Source organism: Thunnus thynnus, chromosome 8, assembly GCF_963924715.1.
Source record: "Thunnus thynnus chromosome 8, fThuThy2.1, whole genome shotgun sequence".
Taxonomy (NCBI): Eukaryota; Metazoa; Chordata; class Actinopteri; order Scombriformes; family Scombridae; genus Thunnus; species Thunnus thynnus.
In genome coordinates this window covers 24114353-24133915 of record NC_089524.1, presented here as the reverse complement: position 1 = coordinate 24133915, position 19563 = coordinate 24114353, and the positions used below count along the sequence as shown (strand labels likewise).

The 19563-nt window shown below is 39.9% G+C and overlaps 1 protein-coding gene across 2 annotated transcripts in view; it reads left to right on the top strand.

Moving 5' to 3' along the window:
• Window positions 1–785: 785 nt before the first annotated feature.
• yjefn3 (YjeF N-terminal domain containing 3) overlaps window positions 786–19563 on the top strand; it is a 43361-nt gene continuing 24583 nt past the window's right edge. The window contains exon 1 of one of the 2 annotated variants that reach the window (XM_067597330.1): window positions 786–1156. In XM_067597330.1, the coding sequence (XP_067453431.1) occupies window positions 1089–1156 (68 nt within the window). In that variant the 5' untranslated portion in view covers window positions 786–1088. The remainder of the gene's footprint in view (window positions 1157–19563) is intronic. The other variant, XM_067597329.1, reaches the window with a different exon arrangement.

Genomic DNA, 19563 nt, shown 5'->3' with positions numbered 1-19563 from the left:
TACTTAATGCTTGATTTTTTTTTCTCCTTAATGTCGAATGTGAGCTCACAGTCCAAGTCTGTCAGTTTAGCTGTCTGGAATGGTGAAGTCTGAGTAAACTGGAGAGAGAAAGAGAGAGAGAGACCTTTATAGAAGAAAGTGAGCTATTGTTTATTACCACGACCCACTTATGAGCTCCATTCCTTGGCAGCCAAAGGTTCTCCCCGTGATACGAGTGCACATGTCCTTTATGTGTGTGCATTTGTGCGTATATGTTTGTGTGTTATACTGTATATTTATATTATAACGATAGAGAATGTTTTTCTTTTTTCAGGTTTTCCTCAGCTGCCCTAAATCCATATGATCATTCTGCATGCATCACAGTCCATCCAGAGTCATTGCAGTCCCATTATTATTCTGGAACTGCAAAATACTGCCATGTATCCACTCAGGTAGTATAGTGTTATTATCTCAGTTCAGGTAGTGGGCTTCATTTACCTCCCACCATCATATAAAAGGTGTTACTGTTTGTTATTCAGTGAGCAGTCAAATGTTTCCTCATTCTGATGCCTGCTCTAGATTCTACATCAAGGGATCCTTTTGCCACTAAGGAGTATGCGTGAGCGTGTGTGTGTGTGTTTGTGTGAATTTGAGGAAGGGGAGAAAGGGGGGTGGGGGGTTGCACCCTGGATGACTGAACAGCTATGAACACGGCAGCCTGAGCCAATCAGCCGGCGAGCACCATGCCTCCTGATTCTTAATTGGCTGGCTTTCCCTGTGAGCGCAGCTGATACACAGAGCCAGCTGGTTTTATCAGAGAATGAGCTGGGGCCACAGTGGGAAAGAGACAGGGAGGAGAGGCAGAGATACAGAGGCAAGATTCAGAGTGTGTAGCAGCCAGTAATTACCTTCCAGCGTCTGAACCAATCAAGAGCCGAAGAGTGATACAGAGAGAGGAAGCCCATTGAGATTCTCAGTCTATTCCCAGGCAAAGAGGTAGGCAGTGTGTTTATTGAATTAGAATCAGAGAGAACGAACAGAACGGTTTTCTCTGGAGTGGCACAGCTCATCCTTTCTCACATTTGCCGAGTTGTGCTGGGTGAAAACAGATGGACAAGATGAACCACAGCTCAGCTGAGGCGGAGGCTGAAACCATAGAACCACTGCGCTACCTCAGGTAAGCACCTGCTTTTTCTGTTGCATGTCTCTCATGGGTTTACTAATCTATTCTATTGCTCTGCTGCTTCTTCTTCTGTGTTTTTCTCTGTTTCATTCTGTTGATTCACACCAATCCACAGGACTGCTTTCAAATCAGCGCAGAGTGCCAGAAAGATAGTGGCAGGGAGAGTAGGTGAGGAAAGACAGAGAAGAACATCCAGGTCTTCTTCTGTAGCACCCAAGAAAAGTCTGCACATGAGGATTATAGTGTTTACTCATCTCACAGTCTGTTTGAATCAGAGCAAGCTTTTAAAAGATAATGAGATGGGACGGGGATAATAAGAGAGATCAATTATTTAAGTTGTACGGCAGGCAAATTCCACTTCAGTACAATACTGATGATGATGATTATACTGACAATGTTGAAGATTATTATGACATAGCCTGCAGAAATACCTTGATCTGCCCTGAGAAACTGAATATATTCTTTGCTCTCTTCCACTCCACTGAAGCTTCAAATTGAATTACAAATATTAGCTGTTATTAAATTAGTAGCCCCATGTTTAATTTGGCATTATCAGGCCTCACATGACCAACCAAGCATCTTATGATTCACTATCTTGTGGATCAGATGTGTATAATCATCATGTTTGTTATGCAATCAGAGGTTAGTATGGTGTATCCGTGCCCCTGATTTGGCCTGCTGTTACTTTCAGAGTGACAGGAAGAAAAAGAGGAGTAAATAGGAAAAAAAAACAAACTGCACACTCAAGTAAACAGCCTGGAGTCATCATGATGATCAAACTTGTGACACCAACATACAGACACACATAAAAAAAATGCAGCTCAAGTAAGAACATGGAGATAATACCTCCAGGGCAAAAGCTAAAATAAAACCAGAAAATCAAAGAAAACTGCACAGACAAAAACTAACAAGCAAAAATTACAGTAATATAATTTTATGTGTAAGAAAAGGTTTTTAGCAGTTTTATTTGAGCAGATAGCTAATTTAAGGCAGCTCAGGCTCTGTAAACGAAAGGTTTTATTTAGAATTTAACGATGCAGTAAAGCCAGATGACACATACTGTTGTACATTATATATATATGACAAAAACTAACTTTTAATGAGATACAAATTTGGCCTTCACCGTTCACTACAGCAGCATTTCATGCATCTCCCACAGGCTTTAATTTCTTTGCAACATTTGACCAAATGTCTGTGTAATGCCACAAGAAACACACATATGTGCTCACACAAACACATACTGTATCAAACCCCCTTTAAAGAAAAGGAAAGGTGTTGAATTTTATAGTATGATGACAAGATATAAGTGTGGATGTCTGATTGATTCCTGTCCTTCCTGTTTTTGTCTCTGGTTGATCTATTGAAATTGGATGTGCTGTCACCCAGCAGGAAACAGCACTATTGCTTTTCTTCCCTCAATGCACTTCAAATAGCATGATGCGCTTAACATAGCCATGACAGATGGCTTATTCCTTTTGGGTTGATCATTTATGAACATAAATCACTTTGTGAGCCCCTGATTGATTTTACAGTATGGGTATACATACGGTACCTAAAGACATCTGCATACGGTATACATCTCTGGTGTGACTCACGAATCTACAGTAACACTCACAGTCCACCATGGTGATTTAACTGCTTTAAACTCCCGACACCCATCTATTTCTCTGTCTCCATGTTATTGTCATGTCAATCAGTGCATGTACCTCTATATTAAATCTATTTTAAGAGCTTGTTTTTTTTCTACTCTTCTCGATAACATATGTAATTATGCTCTTTGCACTGCCTGCATTTACATTCTTCTCCATGTGTGTCGACATCTGAGCAGCCGAGGCTGGCAGATTAACTATCACCCAAGAGGCTTTGCCCCAGTCCTCAGACTCTCAGATCTCCGTAGCTTGATTGGGGCAGGCTGGCAGTCAATTAAGGCAGTCAATTAAAGCCCCTATATACTACTGCAGTGGTAATTGATTATACAGCTGCTATGATCATCAGGGTGTGTGTATGTGCATGTGTATGTACATGCAGACATGTAAACATACTATATGTATAGCCTTCATGCTATTTTTGAATTTATTCACTTTTTAAATATTCAGCTCATTAGCCTGTGGTTCATAATTCATTCCAAAATGTTGTTGCTGATTTTTATTCACAGTTAATGCCAATCAAGTTTATAGCTGAAAAACACCTGTTATAGCAACCTGTTAGCAACAGCTCAGTGAGGATTCTGTGAACTAAGAAAAATTAGATGGAGATAATTACTGTTTGGGACTGTAAGCTCACATGTATCTGCAGGAGATGATATTAGCCCTGTGATAAAGCTGTTCAATGATCTGATATAATTATATAGAAATTGTAAGTAATGTATTTGCCAGAGGCAAGCAGAAACCTATTAAGTTAATGCATGGTATTCTCAATACGTGGCAGTCCTGCTGTTTTAGTTTGATAATGGTTGTGACTGCAGAAAGATGAAAATCAATTCCAGGGATGACTCATCTATTATGTTGCTTTCTGGCTAGAGTTACAGATCAATCAGATGCCGCACACACAGACATGCTCCCATAATGCAATATATAGTTATCACTAATATAAAAATAATAACTAAATTCACATGAGGAATAAATTTAATTAAAAATGAATTTGGCATATGCTTTGACAGCACTGAGAGCACAAAGCAGAAGACGTTCATTTTAGGTGCAAGTGTTGCTCAGGAACATCAGTCTGGGTGATGCCTGAGGATGTAGATAACCTATAAATGTTGGCAGTGGTTCGGAGCTGGTGATGACTTGGACTTGGATCTGGCATGGTCCCTGGTTTCCTGCATATGGCTGCTGAATGTTCAGATGAGTTAAAAGTGGAGGAAAATGTTTGGGCTCATGTGTTTGAATTATTTGAGCAGATAGTGTTATTCTGCCTCTATTCCTAAAAGGTTGTTGCTTCTTCTTCTTTGTCTACGTACATCTCACCAGTTGTTCTCTTGTATCTGTTCTTTATTGTCAAATAATGTCCAATCTCCAAGCAACAGGAGAGAAGAAACTGTACTCTGTGGCACTTCTTTCAGGAATGAATAGTGTAACATCTACTGGTATAATTATTTTAATCAAAGCCTTTAAACTCCATGGCGCTCTGGTAACTGTAATTAGACACTTTTTCCTTCTGCATCTTTCTTTCTGATGTTGGCTGCTTCTCCCCCTCTCTCCGATGTGACAGTGATGAATGTTCTGGCTCTTTGGCCCACTTCTTCACTTTTCCCTAGCACACCTGAGCCCTGGGGGCCAGTCGCACAAAGAAATGTTCGACTGGTCTGAGATATTTTCATGAAAGCAGCCTCTGTCTGCCTCCTGTCTGTCCTTCTGTTTGCTGGTCTGCTTACCTGTCTGTCAGCACTGCTGCCAGTGAGTCAAACTGTCTGACTTTACCTGCTTTGCCTTTACATTTCTTCTTCCATGGAAACGATGCTTATAGGGCTTATTGTTATTCCTTTGGCTTGCCTTCCTCCTTTCAGCTCCCCGCCACTAATTCCCACGTTGGCAGCTCCATTTGCCTGTATGACAGCTTAGGCATTTATTTATAGGCCAAGTGTAATGACTGGGGCAGAGAGGTGGAGATGCAGAGGAGGAGAATGAAGGGGAGAGATGATTTGCTACCAGGCAGTGTTTGGCCATAATTTCCCTCCTCCATTAAAGTCAGATTAGCTGTGAGAGTTCTCCATTCACCATGTTTGAAAGAGGAGTATCTGGGGGGGATGGGGTCGAGGGGGAGGCGAAGCAGGATGAGGAAGTGGTTTCAAGTGAATTATAGGATCTACAGAAAGTAAGCTGTTTCTGATAGTTTAATGTGTAGTGTTGTATAGCCGTAAAGTGTGAGATAACAGAATTAAAGAAGTAACCAGAAAGCTCTAAGTGTGTTTTGCACACAATGATTCAGTTACTCTGAGTACTCAGGTTGAGGTAAGAGTTAGATTATGGCGTTTTTATAATTGATTTTTGGTTTTGTCTCTTAACTTCCGGTTTCTATTGCTGGCCATAGTATATACAAGTAAAAAGTCTTGGTCCTGATCGGTTCACACAGTCTACTTTACATTTCTCAAAGTGTGAAACACATGTCCACATATTTGAGGAGGTTATACGGTCTGACACGATCACATCCCAAACAGATATCAGATTAAATAGACTATCTTCAACTAGGTTCGGTGGGGTTACTTTTTGTTGCTGTAGCTGTTTCTATAGCGAAAACTTTCAAGAGCTCTCATTCTAATGCATCAATAAAATGATGCAGATTATTTAGTTATTACCATTGGTCACATCAATGCTAACTTGCTAATTATCAGCAAGTATAATGTTTGACACGTTCACCATCTTATGCCATCTTTGGTGTGCTAGCATGGTAACATTTGCTAATTAGCACTAAATACAAAGTACAGCAGAGATTGCTGAGAATGTTTTGCAGGTATTTGGCGACTAAATTAAAAGTAAAGAGATCAACAAAGTTATTACAATTTATCCTGAGGAGGACTGCATATCTGAATTTCATGGCACTCCATCCAGTGACATTTCACTAAGAAACAAAAATGTCAATGTGCTAGAGGCACTGGAGGAAAAGTCTGAAGATCACCAAAGCCAGTAGGATATATCTACTGGGGACCATGGAAAATTTCAGAATTTCATGGCTACCCATTCAATAGTTGTTGAGGTATTTTTCTCGACCAAAATGGTGGAACGACCAACTGACATTGCCATCCCTGAAGCAATGCCACTAGTGTTGCTAAAATAGTTGTTTTCGCAGAGGAGGGGACGAATGGAAGAATGTGCAGCAACCTGCAAGCAAACGGAAAACAAGAATATGAAAGGAAATGCAGGGACTTGTTTTCACATATTATTGATGAATTCACACAACACACCACTTGTCTGATGTATAGCTGTGAGCTTTGTTTCACCTGAGCTCTTGTTTTCCTTTTCCTGGCCACCCCCAAAGCAGAAAGCCTCTGCTGATTCAGGTTTAAATGAGTCTCCAAGGCAGCAGCCTTTGTTAATGAAGAACACAAGAGAGCCATTTGAGAGAAAGCTGAGCCAAGACAGGGTCTTCCTCATTATGTCCTCATTGTGAGGCATTTAAGGGATTTCAGTGGGTTTCAGGGGGAAAAAAAAAAAATCTCAGTCTCGCTTTGGTTTAGCACAAGGTGGTTTGCAGATTGAAATGACAGACTAAATTCAGATTGCTTATGTTTACTCAAGGTTTTTGCCTGACATGCTGTGTACAAGAAGCTGTCCTTCAAACAGCAGCAAATGGTGTGTGTTTGTGAGTGTGAGTGCATGTACATACATAAGTGAGAGTAAGAGAGAGACCACCTACTGTTCTTAACAGAGGCAATTGCAATTTTGCGCTTCAAATTGGCAAGATGTAATACGGACGTAGTATGTCAATTATTTAAGTGCTTTAATGTCACCTGTACGCAACCTTCACACTGTCAAGATGTTGTGTGCGTGCTTGCCTGTGTGTGTCATTGTAATGGGGAAAGAACATACAGGGGCCAAGCTGTGCAAGCTGTACTCTAATCACTTTCTTACCTCCTTCACAGCTCTAATAAGTGTGAGCTTTACTTTAGCCCATAATGATGACAGAACTAAAGAGATTGTGTGTCTGTGTGTGTGTGTGTGTGTTTGAGAGAGAGAGAAAGAGAGAGAGTAAGAGCAGGCCCTGAAGAAAATTTAGGCAGATTTTAATGGTTAGTTTCTCTTTCTCTCTCTCTCTCTGTCTCTCTCTCTCTCTCTCTCTTTCCTTCTCTTTAGTGTACAAGAGGCAGCTCAGTACATCTTGTCCTTGTAAAATTGACCCTCAATAAATTCATCTTCATGTTCTTCCTCCTACTGTTGATGCCTCTCTACTCTCCTCTTCTCTCACCTCTGAAACACTGGACTATGGACTATCAGGCCACTACTCCTATTTTAAGCACGCAAGCACACAAAAATGGAGGTGGTTACAGTGGAGGGACGCTCTGTGGTATTCACAATCCTTTGAGGTAACTGACAGAAACAGAGCATATATATTTACACTGTTCTTCATTTACTATCGCACAATTATTTGAGCGAGACTGAAAGGATTGCAACAGAAAACCAGAGTATTTCATGTTAAAAAAAAAGTGGGATGAATGTGTATGTAAAGGATGCGTGTGAGAGTTTGCATGTGTGTGTTTGTCTAAGTGTTAATGTGTGTAAAATTGATTTGACAGGACCGGTGGTGGACAGCAGCCGTGTCTTTCTGGTGGCAGCTGAATATGCTCAAGCGTAGCATCTGTTGAGAACCTTTCATTTAAATGCCTCCAGGCCTCTCACTGCTAAATTCTCATGAAACACGCACACCCTCATACAGGAAGGAAAACCAATGGCTGCCTCTGAAGCAGAAAAAAACATATTTGTCAATGTAAAAATCCATAATATGGTTTGGGGCTAAGATGTGAACAAACGCTGTTACAGAATTTTTAATGATGTTTTGTGTGTTTCAGCCTGAGCTCGTTTAATCAAAATGTGCTCTCTGTTTGGTGAATTAAGCAAATGATGTTATTGTACAAAATTCAGTTATGTTGACAGTCAACACAAAAAAAAAACATAATCAAAATGGAAGTATTGGGCTGCCACAAGCAGAGCTTTGTTTTTGAGATTAAATCTCCTTTCTGTGCAGTGCAGGCATTTCATTGTAGAAGTGTGACTACAATACTTTCACCAGCGTGCGTGACTGACTCATTGTACTCCATGTGACAGGTGATTTAATTTGTACTTTCACATCACTTTGCATTTTCTAAAATATAAAACTTCCAGTAACGACAGGGGGTTTCATTTGACTAGATGAAACTGAGCGCCAGGCTATTATTAGACATTAGGCCATTATTTCACTTGGCACGTTCACAGTGTGCCTCAATTAACTACTGTTAATTAAACTGCTGTGCTGCTTAAAAGTGATCATTTTTATATATTTTAGTAATTTTCATGACACACATTATCTCGATTTTGAGGCCTCACCTCAATTATTTATTTATAAATGTGCGATCATTTTACAACAAATGCCACATTTTCATAGCTTTGTCTGTAATTTTGATGACATTTTACTTACCAGCTTAATTACTGTGATCTGGGGACACAGCTTAATAAGATCAGGTCAAGCAGGATGACGGGCAAGCTGATCAGACTGATAAAAAAAAAATAAAATAAAAGAAGTCCATTTTAAACCACTTAATTGGACCTGAAAAGAAAGAGATTTTAAAGGTAACATCAAAAGTGTTAGTTATAACCTTCCATTTCATTTTTCAGAGCTAGTTTCAGGTTAAATTTTGACCTGCTGTATTTACACACAGTTTTGCATTGAAATGGATGATTGTGATGGACATTTCGGGAACGTTCTGCTCATTAAATGTTGATTATTTGATTATATGACTGAAATGCTGTCAATGTGCTCTCTTACCATTTAACTGCTTGTGTTTCCTGAGCATGATGTTGCTTGTTCCTAAGATCTCAGTAATGAAATTAATGATGGAAATGTTATGACATGTAATGACAGATAAATTTATGGTCACATTTATGAATATGAGAAGATTGTTAGTTTTCCTTTATGTTTATCAGCCTTTTGAGCGTCTGACTTTGATTTGGAAAAATAAATACAATACATATACATTTAATTCTGCACTAGTATCAATAATCCTGAATACTTCTGTCATGACAGCTTCAGATAGACTGCCCAGAGAGGTATTTGAGCCAACATGAGTGCATGTGCCAGCCTTTGTGTGGGATGAACGGGTTTGTTAAGTATTCATACAGTGTTTAATGTCTGAAGGCAGGATGCATTGTCATCGTTTGTGAGTATTTGTTGAGTATTTTGTTTACTGAGCAATATCCAGAAAGCTGACAGGCATGAGCGAGCAACAAACGAAAAGAGAGAGAAGAAAAGAGAAAGGGATTATGGGAGTGGGTATCCATGTGTGTGTGTGTGTGTGTGTGGATGATGGTGGTGTAGGTAGTTGGGATTTTTTTAGAAATAGGTATTATGATTGCTGCCCCCGTCGTCCTCTTTCTTCTGTTCTCTTTATAACAACGAATGTCCAACTTCAACAAGAACACTGAGCTGGCTCCACAGTTATTTCTCTAAACTCTTCAAACATTCAGACCTTGTTACAAGGTTTAATACGAGCTCACCTCCAAGGTAAACAACAAGATTAGGAGAGGTGTGCTGCAAATAACACAAATGATGAAAAAGCCATCAGTTCCCTATATCCAGCATAAGCTCCAGTCGTGTTTTGCATTATTGATTTCAAGTGTGGGATGATGTGAGGAATTGATTATTTTAATTGCCCTCTGGCTTTGTTCTGGCTGACTTGTGTACACACGAGCATTTATTTTTTAGTGGCTTGTTTAGCACAGAGGAATAATCCATCAAATCTTGTCTAGAGTGTACAGACAGAACAGTCAATCAACAAGACTTGTGTGGCTTCAAGATTCATTAATTCTGAGATTCCCACAGCGGTGTCCATCAGTGAGAAGTGACAGAAAGAGGCATCTTAAATCATCTGACATATCCTGAGTGACGATTTCTGTCCTTGTGTCCTTGAAATAGGTCATGAGTAGACTTTAAACTAAGAGTCATAGAGAATATTAATCTCAATCTATCTTGAGCTTGACATAATTCATCACCAAACAGAGAATCTGACTTTCCAGCTATGTCTCCTAGAAATTATGTTTATATCTCCTTCTGTTTAAGAATTGTAGTGTGACCTCGAAGCCCATGCTTGACCTAGTGTAACCCCTAAAGTTAGGATTTTTCCATATTATATACTAGTAAACTGCACCAGCAAATACATTTATTAAGAAATGTAATGCTGCCTGGATTTTGTTTTTTATGGACATAATGAGGAAAATACAACAATATCCCATGCAAGACAATATCTCCAGGCAAGACAGGACTTTGAACGTCCATGATCCACCTCCATACGACTTGGGTGTGGTACAGAAATGTAGCACTTGTTGCCAGGGACTATTATCCCTGCAGCAATATGTTTCCATGTAAAACAAATCAGTGGTAGCCTATATAGATGTAATTTCTTGGACACAAGGTTACATCCTGGATTTAGTACATCTCTGTCTTAGCCAGGTATTTGTTCATAACCTGAAGTATTGGACAAAATGAAAAAATGAAATCAAAATGAAATTTTGATGAGATTATGGCAGTAGATGAAAAGCCAGGAGATTAAAGTTATTTCAAGTCATCCTCTGGGAACCATGAATGTGTATACCAAATAGTTACCAAGACATTTCAACAAAGAACCAAAAAGTAAACCTCATGGTGGCGCTAGAGGAAAGGTAAGAGGATCACTAAAGTCATGGGATTCATGTACATCTGTTCCAAATTTTGTGCTAATCGATGAAGTAGATGTTGAGATATACTGTATATTACAACATAAGTGAAAACTTTGACCAGTTGGTGGCTGTAGAGAAAAAGGCATGTATCCTCCAGAGACCTTAAATATCTGTTGTAAATTTCATTGCAATATTTTAACTCTGAACCTCAAATGTCAACATTATGATGGTGCTAGAGGAAAAGTCAGAAGATCACCAAAATCAGTAGGATTCATCCGCTGGGAACCATGAATGTCTGTACAAAATATCACAACAATCAATCCAACAGTTGTCTGGATATTTCCACCAAAGCAGTGGATTGACCAACCATTAGACAGACTGACATTACCATCCCTGGCATGGCTAAAAATTTTACCTCTCAGTATCTCCAGTGGAGTCTGATTAGCATTTCTTCAACAATGTAGCAAGTAACAAGCAGTGTAATCTACTTTTTAACAACAGACATAACTTTACTTAAATGGCAGATCCTGTTTCTCCTTTAACAGCAAAAACTCTTCACTTTTAATATCAACCCCATTTAGCATTTTTTCCTCTGAACTTTGCGGACAACTTGCTGACAGGGGTCAAAGCTGTTATGAGGCATGTGACAAGAAGTGTTCTCATGGCGACAGAATTGGAGCAATGCCCACAAGCTACTCGCCTTATGTCCTCTCCCCTGGAAAATTGATGTGGTGAGACAGAGAAAGATGCGGATAGATAAAAATGGAGAGAGGAGAGGAGAAAAAAAAGAGTGGATGAGGACCTGAAAACACTCACTTTTCTGTCAGCTGTTACCACTTGTCACTCACATCAGTTTTGTGCTTGTTGCCATAGAAACCAACTGCAGCTACATCCCGGCGAGAGATGTGTGGCTGACTGTGTTGCCCACAGGTGATTTTCGCAGGGATGTAACACTCACACTAAATCTGTAGATTTACGGGACAGATTTTCAACACAATATGCTACATTTTTGTGTGTGACACAGTGATAAGATTGTACTTTTTGAAAACAACATTAGCAATATTCTTTCTGTGTAGCACTCCCAGTGGTGCATAATTAAAAATGAAATTGGACTGGCAAAAAGAGAGGGGGAGACAGAAGAAACATGGGGATGATGTGTCTATAAATTCTCAATTGTTGATGTATTTTTCTGTCTGTAACTGCATTTGTGTCCTCGTGGAGAGAAGAGCGACACATTATGTGTTTGTAATTGTCCTCAGGTACTGTGTTGTCTTCCTGCAGTATGTGTGTTTGTGAGCATTTGAGAGACTGAGTATGTGCTACTGCTTTGCAGCTAGGAAGGCCTTCCCAATTTCAGTAATTGGGTTCACTGTCTCGCTCTGCTGAGTCCTGATTGTGGTTCTGTTTTGCTTCCAATCGGAGGAACACTGTCGCTGGATTCTGATTATGTAAATGTCTTGTTTTTTTATGTAGCTCTTTGTTGCTGTTTTTCACTTCCACTCTGTTCATCAATGGATTATATAAATAGAAATTAAAGTTGTTTTTTGAAAGTGAAGATAACACTCCAACGGAGAACAATAACGTCATAAAACAGAAACTTATAACAAATTATCATTCAAAGTACCAAAAAAACCCACATATCCACACAGGAAATGCAAACACTAGTTATTTTGTTTGTCAGATGAATGAATAGCATTTAATTATTCTTTTTTTGTTATTTTATTTTTGTATTCAGTCCTGATCACCGTCACATTCACTGAGCATTTGTGTTCTTCAGGCCAGCAGCCTAAGATCTATTTTTCAGTCTTTTTCCGGCACCTGTAATGAGACGATCAGTAGACATGCAGAGGAATTCTTGCCTCCTGGATGCCTTGATGGGTAGTTGCTAAGGCCAGACTCCCCAGTGGCCTGCAAGCCGGTGGGTTAATGGTGATGCTGAGAGAAGCACAAACAGAGAAAAACAGCAACCTGGAGAGCCAGACAGAGGAATCAACAGACATTTAACTGAATGTTTCAAGTCCTCCAAATTAAACAACAAACTAGGTTGTTTGACCATGCACTCCAGAATGACCCATAGTTTTCCAATATGCCACCTCTATCAGCAGTAATCAGCAGGTCAATATAATTGGTATGTGCTTTCAAAAATCATTACAAATTACTGATAAAAAATAATGATATTTTATGGTGTGACAATGCCATGGTTAAGGTCTGGTTAGGTTTAGGCACAAAAAACACTTTGTTAGGGTTAGGGAAAGATCATAGTTTATGTTAAAATGATCTCTTGAAACGTGTTGTGGGTTAAAGTTACAACTTCCTTAAAGTTAGGCAACCTTCATTGTCATGGCAACAGTAAACACCACAACAGTCGTAGTTATGGTAGTTGAAAAACTTGACTCGGGGTTGGAAACAGGAAGTGATCTGGATCTAACCAACCAACTAATCTGCCGCCTCTGAATATGGAAAGTTTTCACCTCATACAGGTGTCATCTGAACTGCGTCACTTCTTCAGGTCATAATTACTACAGCCACTAGATGGCGTCTATCACTCAAACGTAACTATAGGTCGTTTTTGGTGACTGATGTTATGACCTATAGTGTTGTTTTTGGTTGGAGCGCAACAGTAAGGCCAGCCCTATCACAGTCTTGCTTGTGAGTCACATTCATCATCACAACAAGTATGATTTACTGGAGAGACGTCATGTGAGAAGAGATTCCTAAACACAGATGCAAGATCCATATTTTACTATCCTGATCATGTAGGGAAATTAATTTTAATAAGATAGCCTGGACTGATTACAACTACTAATACTAAGTGTCACAAAATGATCAAATTATTGTACATTATGGGACTTTTGGCATTTTTGATTGTGCATCATACGGAGGGCAAAATTATCGTACATCTAGCAACGCTGTGAGTGAGTCACAGACTGAGTGATGAAGTTACATCATTGGTTGGCCGAATTCCACCGCTTCCTGTATCTGTTTCAAAATAAAACCCCCCATTTCAAATTAAAAGCCCTCTACATTTGATTTCATTTATTATTACTACACAGGAAAAAATTAAAAGTAACATTACAGATGTTAGAATGTGTTACATTTAAACTGCCCTGACTCAGTTAAAACTGGTTTACAGCAGGTTCTTGTTCTGTAGCACATGAAAGACAGAAACACATTACAAAAACAAAAACAAACAAACAAAAAAACACATTACACAGTCCAGCCATATGCTAGGTTTTGACCTAGTCTTCATCTTGTGAGGAAAGGCTTGAATTTTTATGCACAGAGAGCCGATCAAACCCCTGGAGAAAGGTGGAGGGGGAGGAGAGAAAATGAGAGAAGCACAGACACAATGAAAGATGGACAGGAACTGTGCATTTGCCTTTTAGTTTTTGAGAGTCTGTGCTATCTACTTTTTCTATCTCTCACAGCCCTTAATCAGATTTTTGTACATATATTATCTGAACATTACTATAACAATGACCAGACAGAGTGAGAGGGAGGCAAATAAGGTTCTACAGCTTTTTGGATTTCTTTCAACTCTCTCTGCAATTAGTAAATATAAAAGCCTGAAGGTCTGCCATCGTTATGAGAGACAAATAGCGTAGGTGGCACTGAAACTGTCAACACTGGAGATTATTTCTCAAGAGGCTTTTTATGTAACACAGCTAAGATTGTGTTATTATTGGACTTTACACAAATGTATAAGGAAAAAGCTTTGGAGGAAGGGATAAGATTGGAGAGAATGTGATGGAAAATGAAAAACAAAGGCTGCACATTGTAACCATAGTTCTGTGAGCAGACAGGCACTGAAATTTGAGTGTACTTCATGCCATTCAAGATGAGCTCACCAAATTATCATGCTGTACATAGCTGTCATTCCAAAATCTGGCATCCGTGAAGTTACAAGATTTGAAGGGCCCTGCCTGCGCTCAGAGAACTGGAGTTACAATGTGCGACCTTCGTTCCATTTCACAAAAAACTTTAAGCTCTAACAAGCTCTGTTGGCTTAAAAAGAGCAAAGCCAACTACACATTCCTGCTGTGACACTTACACAACAAAAGGCTGTAACTTTGGGTAAAATGTGGCACTCTGGCATGCTTAATAGACTCCCAAACTCAACTCCCGCCAAGGTGAGTGACAGGCCAACACATTAGTTCTCCTACAGATCTGTATCACCTGAACCGAGTACAGACCTAGAAGGCATACAGAAACATCTGTGAACCTGCCTCAATGAATTATTTTAATGAAATGATTGACTGATTGCCAGAACTAGCCAGCGATATGGGGAGCTTTAACTTTAGCTTTTGGCTGTCTTGGTAGCGGCTACATCCTTAAGATTTACCCACTAATCCCTGGGCTGTTCACACATAACACTGATACATACAGTACATACACATCAACAGACACTAAATACATGGATGAAGGCAGAATGATCAGGGTACTTTCATGATGGTTTACTGTCTTTCTATAGTTTATATTTTTTGAAGCATTAATGTTTGTACAACATCATGATCAGGCATTCAGTTATGTAGGAGAATATTAAAAATACTGCTGTTCTTATCATTGAGGGGTCAGTAACTTAAGATTGTGCATAACTGCCTTGATCAGTAGTGACTGCTGACAGCAGATAAAGGTTTTGTTGGTAGGGCTGCACCAGACCATTTCAGTCCGGTAATGCAACCTGCAATTAAGGTTTAAAAAAGGAGATTAGTCTGTTATAGGTTGCATACCAATTGGCTGCATTTGTCAGCTATTGGAGGGAGTTCTGGAAAGTTCCGCATCAACAGTAGAGTTGACAATATAACTTAGTGGTCATGATGTTCACTGCGGTGGATCTACTTCATGCACGTTTTCAGTTTCTCCAGATGTTTTTAATGCTGTACTTACACTGTGCAAATTTCCCTGCCCTGTCCCACCATCGGGCAGTCTAGGTATGATTACCAAACAGACCCAAAGGACTGTTACCTCACTCGACACGTGCACTGCGCCAGCCTAAGCTAGCGTTCCCAAGAGAAGGTTGAACGAGTGGGCGCCAGTCATCAGTGAATTCTCTAAGTTGTGCGTGAATGAAACTGCAAGTGTTACCTTAGGTATCTCTGCGCATTGTTTATTATTATGTTAATGTCGGGTTGGTTAAAAATAGCCTACTAACGTATACGCGTTATGAATAGACTATTTCAGTAGTTGTGGTGTTTGGTTATAAGCTACTATTTCAGAATTTATAGCCTATTCCCTATCCTGGCTGTAACTTCAAGCATATTGTCACAGAATGGTGATGTGACTAGTCAGTAATGTAAATGTTTACTGTAAACATCGCTTGTTATGTAATCCCTTTATGTTGTTATTGTCCCTATATACAACAGTGTTGTAAATCTCTGGCTGCAGTTGAGAGAGACTCCTTGTGGACATTTGGAGTACTGCATATCTTATGGTTAAGCTGACTGTTTCCAACAGAATTAGCTATTATGGTAGTTACTTCTTGATTATTCAGAACAGTTATACTCAATTCTTTATTTGTTGTTGCTTGTGCTCCTTCAGATAACCACAACTTCACAACTTGATGATCGGCTGTTTATTCTTATTGGATACGGGACTCAATGTACACATCTACCTTTATTCTTCCTGTGGGACATTATTAAAGATCGTTGACTGAACTCCTGGATTGCTGCAGTTTTTCTGACAGAAGACTTAGGCCAGACTTGCATACGCCAGCATTCAATCTACAAATATAATTAACAGACACGATGAATAAAAACCTATGAATGGATATTAATGGCCTGAAATACAAGCCGGTGGAGTAAAACACACAGTTGATGAAGGTGTTTGTGTAGGCAGCAGTGACAGATACGGGCTTATCTTGACGGCTCCTCCTCCATGTCACATCTCTGCAGCGCGTGGCTCACACATCTGTACCTCCCTCTTCTCCTGCTGCTGTTGCTCTTTCGTCCCCTAATCATCTTAGAGGGAGGCGAGGATGATCAACTGTACGCACACATGCACATACTTGCACTTGCACACTTACTAAGCACAGTGTGTGTGTCTCAAGACTGACACAAACGCACACACACATAAATCTAACAATTGTTGTATACTGCACCCTGCCAGGCTCTCCAGGCTGCACAGCATGTGTGACATTCTGTTCCTAATGTATGGGAAATGCCACATGTGCGTACATTATAGTTAGGCCTGTCAGTGCAAAAGCCATGGGTAGCCCGAGGTTACTGTCTCACACATGGACCTTTAACACACAAACTCATCTGTCAGTAAGGGGATGACGCCGAGGGCCAGTCTGGAGCCGAGAGGAAGTTTGAGCTGCAGTTGGAATTTAATATGTATCTCTGAAGTCATGAAGCTGTTACATCTGTTGCGAAAGTGTGTTTCAATAACACAACACCATTGCCACAGGGGCTGGCTAATTGCTCGTGTAAAGCTGCACTTCACTGCTAGAGGAGTTTCATGTTTGTGTGATTGACTCACATCAGTCACATCATCTCAAGGCAGAGTTTAGCCTCTCCCATTTTGTCCAGGATTAGATCTCATTAGAGGCGACTCGCTGGGGTGTTCCTCTCTGGCTCCTCAGCCTTGTTTTCATCTCTCTCATCATCATTGTTTTTATTCTCTGAAGAATACTGTCTTCATCATCTCTGCCATCAGCCTTGGTCTCTTTGCACCTCTCGCACATCTCTCCCCGCCACCTGGCACCCAAGCATCGTAAACACACCCACACATGGACCCATGCACACACCCACACGTACGCATGCGTGCATACACACACATGCCAGAGTGGCCTGTGAAAGGTCGGCCGAATGCCAGTTTCGATGCGATGGCTCTCTGGTCCCTCTTATGGTTCCCCCTGCTGCTGTGCTCATCAATTATACACAGCCTGCACATTGTGTGTGTTTGTGTGCCTATGCAGGTGCTCTTGGGTGGGGATGCATTTGTGTCAGAAACAAAACCTTGTTCGGTGTGAAGGCTTCTGGCCAAACATGAGTTTGGAGGACACTGAGACACAGTGGCAGTTTGGGTTAGAAGCTGTGTTTTCCCATTAATATGCTCTTGGCTGTTTATGTGCATGCGTTCTGTATCAATTGACCTGCCTACCTTTTCCTTATGAAACAGTCTATATAGTTACTCAGGAGAGACAGGATTGGATCACACACACACACACACACACACACACACACACACACACAGAGTGAGCAATTTATGTGTAGGGACTCCAAAGAAAGCCTTGGAGAGTTTGCAGCAGCAGCACAAGCATCATTTTCTTTTTGTCCTCCCCTGGTTTTGCCTTGGGGATTCTCTCATCTTGCTTTTTTATTGGCAATGCTGCAAAATATAGCCATAAAGTGTGCAAGCAGCAAAGAGATTAGACTTTCGTATCCAAAGGAGCCAGTCTGCAGTGGTGAAACTCACTGAAAAAAAAAAGACTGAAATTAGCCTGCCAAGTTTTTCTCTTCAGTATGTACACCCCTGAACACCAAACTGTTTATCGGCCTCACTTTTATGAGAAGGTTTATAAACTACAGACAAACTATAGACATCACTTGTGGACAGAAAACAGAGGGCAGATGTCATACAAGTTATGGAGGGAGCTATTTGGGCTATTTTTGAGATGTTAATGTAGGATAGAACAGAATAAAGCAGAGTACACAAAAGAAGGAAGAAAGAATTGACAGTATGACATGGTTGGCCTTTATTTGACAGTTGAAACCTGCCGCGCTGCCCTGCTGAGAGAGAAACTGGCAGGGGATAAGATTCAGGGAAGGAGAGTTGCAAGAGTTGCAACAGACATGCCCTGCAGGTTCATAACATCTCCACCTCATCCCGAGCTTTCTATTTTTAAATATATAGTACACAACAACATTGCATGCAGGTGCTCATCATCGCACAAATAAACACCTTCTTTAAGGCTGTTGTCTTCAGTTCCTCACAGACACAATCTACAGAGACTAGTCACACTAATAATCTCTTTATTGCTGCTGCTCCTGAAGTTCTAGTTTCACTTGAGCTAGGTTCTGCTCAGATATGACTGATCCTAATATTCTAGTTAATCTTCTGAGGAGCACATACACTCTTCTCAAGTGGTTTATTTCAGATCGTTCTAACAGACTTTCTAAGTCTAAATCTCTAAGAATAAAAGTGACATTTGCTGCCAAGGCCTCAAAACTCTTCACAAACCTCTCTAAAGAAATCTACATCGCTGCTTAAAACTTGCGTTTCTGCTGTAGCTGGTAATTGCCGTTGATGTGTTTTGTCTGGTCTTAAATATTCTGTCACCATTTAAAAAATAGATCACTTTGTGTCCACAAGAAAATAATGTTTGCTTGACTATTTTCATGAACAGGATGAAAAACAGATGCTGGACTATGAGTGCAAAGCCTCACATGACATAACAATACAAGATAACCTGCTTTACTCATTTATGAAACCCCAGAATGCAATACTAAAATTGCTAGGGTTTCCCCAATGGGGAAAAAATATGTTAAATTCTTTTAACATTCCTCTCTTGAGAAGCCAGTCTTTATGCCTGATCCACAGGATATTGAATGTTAGAATCCAATGACTTGATTTTATCTACACAGCACATTTTTCAATTACAGCACCAAGCATTTCACTTTGAGGTTTTTTTTTTTGTTTCTTGTTTTTTTTAAACTGGATTATGTGTTTTTGTAACCAGCAGTTTTGTTATGGCTAAATTTGTGCACACACATTTACTGACACATTTTGCTTTCTTTTTAATCATTTTAATCTTCATATCCGTTCATATGGATTATTTATTATTGTCAGAGATGCGATTGTGAATACATTCATGTATTTGTAATTTGAGTTATGTGTTTTCATGATAAAAAAGATAAAAGGCCTCATGGGAGTATAGACCAGCCTTAAAGGGAAACTTTGTGATTTTTCAACCTTAACCCTAGTTTTCCATCGTTTTAGGTCTAAGTGACTAATGGTGACAACAATTTTTGAAACTGGTCCAGTATTAAGCGAGAGTGCTTCAGATGGCAGCTGCAAAAACTGGCTGCAATGTAATCATATGTCGTGCACCGTCAATGT